The sequence below is a fragment of the Henckelia pumila genome, chromosome 1 (genome assembly GCF_033568475.1).
Source record: "Henckelia pumila isolate YLH828 chromosome 1, ASM3356847v2, whole genome shotgun sequence".
Lineage (NCBI taxonomy): Eukaryota > Viridiplantae > Streptophyta > Magnoliopsida > Lamiales > Gesneriaceae > Henckelia > Henckelia pumila.
In genome coordinates, this window is record NC_133120.1 from 85,477,272 (window position 1) to 85,485,061 (window position 7,790).

Here is a 7,790-nt window from a genome sequence, read left to right on the forward strand (position 1 = left end):
CAGTGCTTCGCAGATCACAAGATGCAGCAAAACTTGTTAGTGTACCCCAAGAAATGATTGAGAAGTGAAGTATTGTTAATTTGAAAGAAACATATGGATGAAATAAGGCTCGAGAGTCCATAGACCACTCGAGAAAATTAGAGGTCCTAAACGAATTTTTAGGAGAAGGTCTTATATAAATTTTTTTATATTAAATATTAAGATTACTTCAATTGTAATAATTAAAATTATAAATTCTTTGCAACTAAAATAATGACATAAAAGATTGCTCTCAAAGAAGAAAAAACCAAAAACTTAAACTAGAAAAGAACTCAATGAAGTCCTTAATTATACAAATAGAATAAGAACAATCAAACTAAGAAAGAATAAATAATTTTTTTGTCGCAAAAAATCTAACCAAAAAAAATATATTATAATTTAAATACTAACAAATGCAAGAAATAATTATAATCGAATACATTAAATATCAGTCTAAGAGCCGAATAACCAAATAACATGATTCTACAATCTCAAAGACCAAAACCAAATCAATTATTAAAAATAAAAACAACCACAATACACAACTAGACAAGAAAATCATATTTAATAAAAATCGACTGATAGTTGATCCAATTTGAACAACCTAACTCACCTGAGAAAAGAGAGTTTTTTTAATTTTAAGAATAAAGAGGTTTTAAGAAAAACAAAAAATTGGCCACGGTTACAATTTTAAATAAAATAATTAAGAGATTTTCCGAGGTTTAATTAATATAAAAAACAACAACAACAATAATAATAATAATAGCAATAGCTTTTGAAAAAATTAGGCCCCGGTCACCCCTTGAACCGCCTATGCAATCATGCATTTTCCATGAGTAAAGTCTTAAGGCCACCTTAAAAAAACTAGATGACATTATAATAATCCAAATTTAACACGTGAGGATATTAGCAGCACGTCTTAAAAAATAGCTGACATTACAATTGTCCAAATTTAAAACGCGATCAATATCTTGAACACATCCTGGCCCACCGTTCACACAGCCTACAAAAAACAATATTATCTTTTCAGAACTGGATTTAACTTCACTTGCATCAGTTTGATCAAAGTAATTAGACTCTTTTACGTTGATCTGATGGCAGCAAGATCAGGAACATATGTTTTTTCAGTTGACCAAGAATCTGAGAGGATCAAAATGCTTAAATCCTTTGATGAAACCAAAGCCGGTGTCAAAGGCCTGGTAGATTCTGGAATTGTCAAAGTTCCCAAGATTTTTGTCAGGCAATTCGAGGAGCTCCCTCAAGAATATTCTCACTACAGGACTGATCAAATCCATGTTCCTGCAGTTGATCTTGACCAAGTTCAGAAACCCGACAAGCCAAGATTGATGGATCCGGACCAAATCAAGGTTCCTGTGATAGACATCAGTGACGTTCACAAACCTGACAGGCGAAAACAGGTTGTTGAAGATGTGAAAATTGCATCAGAAACATGGGGTTTTTTCCAGGTGGTGAATCATGGGATTCCGTTGTGTGTTCTTGATGGGATGATAGATGGCATTCGTGAATTTCATGAACAGGGCGTGGAGGAGAAAAGAAAATATTACACGCGGGATAACACGAAAAGTGTGAGATTTTACAGTAGCCATGATCTTTTTACATCAAGAATAGCCAGCTGGAGGGATTCTTTATCCATGTCATTTTCGGACCCCGATCGTCCAACTGATCCTCAGGAATTGCCCGCTGCTTGCAGGTGTGATTACTCACTTTTCCATTGAAATTAAACTAATTTATCATTCCTTGTTCTGCCTAATACTTGATTCCTCATAGCAAAGCATGGATTCTAAGGTGATGGAACTCGGTGCTTAATCTGATAATCACGTACCATAGGATTCCTCATTACCTGTTTATGTCTTCAAACCACAGTCAATTTTTAATCTATGGTTGACTTTCATGCTGCGCTCTATAGGTTTCAATTTGTAGTTTTCAGGCAAGAATACATCGACTGTCAATTGCTTAAGCACGTAATTCACAGGGACTCAGCTATGGAATACTCGAAACATGTAGAAACTTTGGGAAACACTCTTCTTGGATTGTTGTCCGAGGCTCTGGGACTCGAAACAGATCGCTTAAAGAGCATGGAATGCTCGAAAGGTCATCGGTTGCATGGTCATTATTATCCAGCATGCCCTGAGCCAGATCAGACCATTGGAACAGCCAAGCATTCTGATGCTGGATTTCTCACAATTCTTCTGCAAAACCACATTGTGAGTGGTCTCCAGGTTATGTGTGACAGCCAGTGGATTGATATCCAACCTGTTCCAAGTTGTTTGGTCGTAAACATTGGAGATCTCCTCCAGGTAATATCATATCTGAATGAAGAATGTTGCAATTCTCAAGTTTCAGTGCACTGTTGGATATCCAATTTTCATTGTTGGTCACTTCACTTGCTGCAAGTTCTACAAGAACTATACCTTAGGTTATTATATATCAATGTCTAAATTTTTTGTCACTCATCTGATCATAGGATTAAATATGTTGTTGACCATCTTATCCTAGTCTCTAAACGTGCAAAACAATCAGACAATTCACTAGAGTATGAATGTAACAAGAAGAATACAGTCAAAGATCTAAATTGCCATTCCATGGTTTTGAAACAGTCCTCAAGTCCAATAATCCGCAGGGCTTGAGAAAAATTTTCCTGCATTTTGTTACAGATTTTTTTTCCCACGTTTTTGGCTGATTCTTATGCTAAATCTGGCATAGTTGGTATCAAACGGAAGATTCAAAAGCAATAAGCACAGAGTAATTTCCAATGGCATTGGACCAAGAATTTCAGTGGCATGCTTTTTCTCTGGACCTGTAAACGGAGCTAAGATTTATGGCCCCATGGACGATCTGATAACTGAAGAAAATCCCCCCATTTACACACAGATTGTGTTGACGGACTATTTCGTCAAGGCCCTGAATACTGGACTCGAGGATTATCGGGCACTCGATTACTATACGGTCTGAAAGCCGAACTCAAGTTATCTGAAATGATATTTTCTTGACTCTTGGACCTTGTTGGATTGATGTTTTCGATCAAGATTTGGTTTTATGTTCAGTGTGTACTAATAACCATATTTCCTTTTACTACAAAAGCGAGAACACAGGCAGGTATGCATGCCTATTATGTCCTATTTTTAGCTATGTCGAATACTAATAGAGAAACCGAAGAAAGGAAAAAAACAAACAAACAAACAAACCTGTATTGTTTGTCAGTTATAGATGAGAAATGCATGTTAGGCATGTACGTCTGTTGCCGAAGAGATTAAACGAAATCATGTTAAATCAATTAAATAACTCGAGCCTCGTTTTTTAACTTGTCCAACAATTCATCTACTGTAGAAAGAATGACCCCTGCCTTTCTTTTTGGGGGTTCTGTCACTTGAACAACTTCCAAGTCAGACTTGATTTCAACATTCAAATCCTGTGGGGTGAATTTCTTGATCACCTTTGATTTTGCTTTCATAATATTTGGAAGCGTAGCATACCTGGGCTGGTTCAATCTCAAGTCAGTGCTGCAGCGATCACAAGATGCAGCAAAAACTAGTTAGTATACCCCAATAAATGATTGAGACGTGAAACATTGTTTTAAAGAAACATATCGATGAAATAAGGCCCGAGAGTTATAGCATGAGTTAAGGGTGTGTAGTTAAAAGTTAATGAATGGCTTATCAATTCAAATGTCAAGTTTCAATTTCTATCGGATCAATCAATCAGTCATCCAGTTTCTCCAATTGAGTTGTGCCCCTAATCTTGATTCTGATTCCAATTATTAGACGTTCATTTAAGTCTGTGCGAGTTGCAACAGCTCAAGTTCCGTGATATGATGCTGCCAGACAGGCTCACAAGAGCAATGGTTATTGCATTCCCACTGAGAGGGTCGAGCTAAAGAGTGATGAATGAAAAGTTGATATACATAGAAAAGGATGAGACTTTTACGTGATTACTGCAGGTAAATCCAAACATAAAGTCTCCAGGCCACCATCAACTTCCCTGTCCACTGTCGCTACTTTATTTTCTTGATCGAGAACAACCTAACAGAAGCATGATGTATCAGATTGTCGTAAAAAGATATTTATGGAAGCAAATAATAATAATCAATGTTGATAAAAATTTTATGTCATTCATGAGTTACGGCTCATCCCAATGAACACACTCTTTATGGATTACAGAACACACGAGAGTTTCACCTACTTCTGAATTTAGAGATTGTGTTAACTGTTAACTATAGAAATTTATCGAGGCAGTTGAGATATTTCAAGAAATAAAGAGAAGTCTTGAATTATATTATTGACCGAATTTGTGTAATAATTGCCTAGTCGCAAACTCGCACGTGGCATGTTGTTCTATGTTGAAGTCTGAAAGAGTTTGTTAGGTGATGCAATTGACATGCCTAAATTTCTAATTGTTTGAGCTAATCATTCTCCAAAGAAGTGAAAGCATGCTCGATAATTGCCAGCAAAAACTTATTAAAGCATAATTAAAGAATAGAAGACAGATTAGAGTAAAGAGACTGAAAGAAGAACATATAAATTAAGAACCCTGCTCAAACATAAAATGATAAAAGAAATATGCAACCATTATAGCATCATGTTATCAATTTTTGACCAATTGATTCAACCAAAAACTTGTGCAAGTGGTGCTAACCTTAGATGCAAATGTCCCCTGTGGCCATTGTAGAAGCCCAGCAAGCATTTGACCGGTCTGGTTGCAATCATCATCAATCGCCTACAAAAATAGACAGAAGAAATATCTGAGGCAGAAACGTCTAGGGAAAAAAGTAAAAATTACCAAACAAGAGAATTTGCACCATGTAGGACAAACTGCAGATTCGATGACAAACTGAAGTACCCAATACTACTAACTCATGTTATAATATATAAATACTAAAGAAGTTCAGAAACCAAATGAATAATTGAAATGGTCCCGATGCTAAAATTATACAGTTTGACGTAATAAAACAGTCGGCATGTCAACTAGGCCCTGAAACATCTTTTCATCAGGTGCCTGATTGATGCACATGGTAATTGGTATCACTAATCTTTCCCTCTGCTCCAGCTGTGAACAGGGGTATATTTTTCCGCATATCATTTACATGTTTTCTTAGTGGCTACTTGCTATCAAGGAGAGAGGATAGTAAGGTTCACGCACAGAACTATAATTTCAAAGCATCAAGACTCATGTCAATCCCAATGCCATCGATGACATGCCGCATGCGTGGAAAGAATAATTTCTTGCATGAATCTTCCAGTTTCATATTCTAATAACAACGAAGTCCTCAGTTATGTATAGTGTTTGACAAACAAAGATATAATCTTGTACAGTTTAGCTTACTCAACCATGACCAATGACCAAGAAAGAGTTTGTTGAGTACTCGAACTCACATATACCAGAAGTCATTACACAAAACAAAACAAAGGAAATCTACTCATAGGGATATTTTTAAGACTTAACATCCTGATCACTACGAAAATTCTTCTCAGACATGAGATAAAGCATCTATACAGAACTTGAATGAAAATCACAATGATACCGTGAGCATCATGTACTTTCATGATATTCTGAAATCTTTCACGACCATCAAATGCTATGGCGTTGCACGTGGAATATCAGAGCATGACAAAGCTTCAATCACACTCCAGCTACAACCGAAGTTAACTCGATCTGTCTCCATTGAGTGACTCATATAAGAAGGTGAACTTCTCGTGCAAGGTTTGGCTACATATTTAACTCGGTACACAAAGTCATGCAACAGAAACTCAGCATGATCATAATAATCCCCTAATGACTCAGTTGCAAGCTTCCAATTTTCTATATGACTATACCCATAGCATAATCAAGGTCACTTGGCTAATTCACTCGCTAAAACTTCTCACAAGTGACAAAGACATCAATCCGGTTCTCACAATCTTCAACATCTCTCGACTTGAAGTAATAAATAAACCCAAAATTTAGAATTAGTGACAAAAAATAGTATGATCACAACTTTTACTTAACAAAATTTTGAAAATTTGTGAAACTTTGCTAACGAGACGCTGAGAAGTGCTTTCTATATGCACTCCCAAACACTACCTCAATTGAGAAGAATAATGGAATAATGATACAAACTTGCATATGATAGAAAAGCACAAGTCTTTGAAGCTACAAACTGTAACGAGAAATTTATTCAAAAAAAAAGAAATTTAAACGATAAAAGGAAAGAAAAAACCACCTGTTTCCCAAGGAAAAGAAGGCCAGGCTTCTCAATATGCACCAGAGCTCTAAGAATCTTGGCCACGGAAAGCGGGTAAAGTGTTCCAGGGTACTCCACGTGGATAGCCCGGTCGGCACCCATTGCAAGCCCGGTTCGGAGGGTGTCAACACATTGGCTCGGGCCGACGCTCACAGCCACCACCTCGGAGGCCCGACCCGATTCCTTAATCCGCAGCGCCTCTTCTAGCCCTATCTCGCAAAATGGGTTCATCGACATCTTGACGCTAGACGAGTCCACACCAGTCTGACATTGACGAAAACTCATCAAAAATCGAAGTTAATCATGTGGGCATAGTTAGAAGCTTTTTCAAGTTATGCGTGTGGTTACCTTGTCGGGCTTGACCCGGATTTTGACGGCATAATCGATCACCCTTTTGATGGCTACCAAGATCTTCATGGTTGCTGTGTGAGAAAACGAATGAAAAAAATTTCCGATTCTTTCGAAACGGAGGTACGTGTCGGACTTAAGTAGATTAACAAAAAAGAAATAGAATTTCATTTTTCCAAAATTGGCATAGGGATAATATAAGAGTTAATTATGAATAAATTTCCAAATCCAAACCTTTCTTTCTCCCAACTCTCTTCTTAAAAGATTCTTTTTTTGCACTCCCTGAGGACCACAAAACTTAATTATTTTAATATTTAATTCTTGTACTCAATATGAGTTGTTTTGTGCTTAGATCTGAAGGTTTTATACTTATATCTAAAGATCTCTGTGCTTATATCTCATGTTTTAATGCTTATTTTGGAACAAAGAATTATGTGCAAAAAATGGTATCAAAGCTTTAGGTTAAATATTCAGACTTAATATTATTCGTTAACTCATACTTTTCTTTGTTGAGGAGAAGATTTTTTACAAAAGATGACTTCAAACGAAGGTTTGAATCAAGAGGATTTTATTTATATAAAATCCTATAAACAAGTTAATCTGTTCACAATAGATTACTTACGACAGAAAGATGATTTCTAACTCTCAATTTTTAGAAATTACCCCAGATTCCTCTAAACTCTATGGAGATCTTAGAGAAATTCAAAAGACGGTACAATATTACAGCAATCAGCTGTATGAAATACCTCGGCAGATTGAAGGAATCCTTAAGAAACAAGAAGAAATTCTTGTAACCCTAAAGGATCTTCAAACTAAAATCACAAATCTAGAACAAACTTCAGGTTCTAGAAAAAGAAATACAGGAGGAAGGTTACCACTCTCGTTTGGTACCGAACCGTTGTTACATCAGAAAGGTAAAACCAAAATGGTTCAAAAACCTTTAACTGATGATGAAATGATGATTAATCTTATAAAAGCAGTATCAGAGAAAAACACTATCTGATGACTACTTTAGAGAGATTAAATCTCGAGGATCTACAAGATCTCGCGGATTCTTTTGCGAATCTTAAAGTAGTAGATCTAAAAATGAACTCTCCTAAGGGTGAACAACCCATAGGAAATCCCCCAAGATATGCGGTTAAAACAGAAGAACCACATAGTGAGTTTCCGGTTGGAGAAAATTCAC

General features: G+C 36.3%; 2 protein-coding genes across 2 annotated transcripts; one reads left to right on the plus strand and one right to left on the minus strand.

Annotated features, from left to right (window-relative positions):
- Positions 1-1,010: 1,010 nt before the first annotated feature.
- Positions 1,011-3,082, plus strand: LOC140876353 (1-aminocyclopropane-1-carboxylate oxidase homolog 1-like). The gene is made up of 3 exons (XM_073280304.1): positions 1,011-1,729; positions 2,012-2,336; positions 2,743-3,082. The coding sequence occupies exons 1-3, from the start codon at positions 1,113-1,115 to the stop codon at positions 2,989-2,991; spliced, it is 1,191 nt and encodes a 396-aa protein (XP_073136405.1). The 5' UTR covers positions 1,011-1,112; the 3' UTR covers positions 2,992-3,082.
- Positions 3,083-3,215: 133 nt separating this feature from the next.
- On the minus strand, positions 3,216-6,739 carry LOC140876363 (electron transfer flavoprotein subunit beta, mitochondrial). Its single transcript, XM_073280314.1, has 5 exons — positions 6,605-6,739; positions 6,236-6,520; positions 4,672-4,752; positions 3,964-4,058; positions 3,216-3,539 (listed from the first exon to the last, which is right to left on the minus strand). The coding sequence occupies exons 1-5, from the start codon at positions 6,671-6,673 to the stop codon at positions 3,314-3,316; spliced, it is 756 nt and encodes a 251-aa protein (XP_073136415.1). The 5' UTR covers positions 6,674-6,739; the 3' UTR covers positions 3,216-3,313.
- Positions 6,740-7,790: the final 1,051 nt, after the last annotated feature.

Bases quoted from the DNA above. Each gene is read 5' to 3' on its own strand.
- LOC140876353 (XM_073280304.1), top strand. From the start codon at position 1,113: ATGGCAGCAAGATCAGGAACATATGTTTTTTCAGTTGACCAAGAATCT. The intron at 1,730-2,011 runs GTGTGATTACTC...CGTAATTCACAG, and splicing joins GAATTGCCCGCTGCTTGCAG to GGACTCAGCTATGGAATACT. The intron at 2,337-2,742 runs GTAATATCATAT...AATCTGGCATAG, and splicing joins ACATTGGAGATCTCCTCCAG to TTGGTATCAAACGGAAGATT.
- LOC140876363 (XM_073280314.1), bottom strand. From the start codon at position 6,673: ATGAAGATCTTGGTAGCCATCAAAAGGGTGATCGATTATGCCGTCAAA. The intron at 6,521-6,604 runs GTAACCACACGC...CGTCAATGTCAG, and splicing joins TCCGGGTCAAGCCCGACAAG to ACTGGTGTGGACTCGTCTAG. The intron at 4,753-6,235 runs GTGGTTTTTTCT...CTATTTTTGTAG, and splicing joins TTCTTTTCCTTGGGAAACAG to GCGATTGATGATGATTGCAA.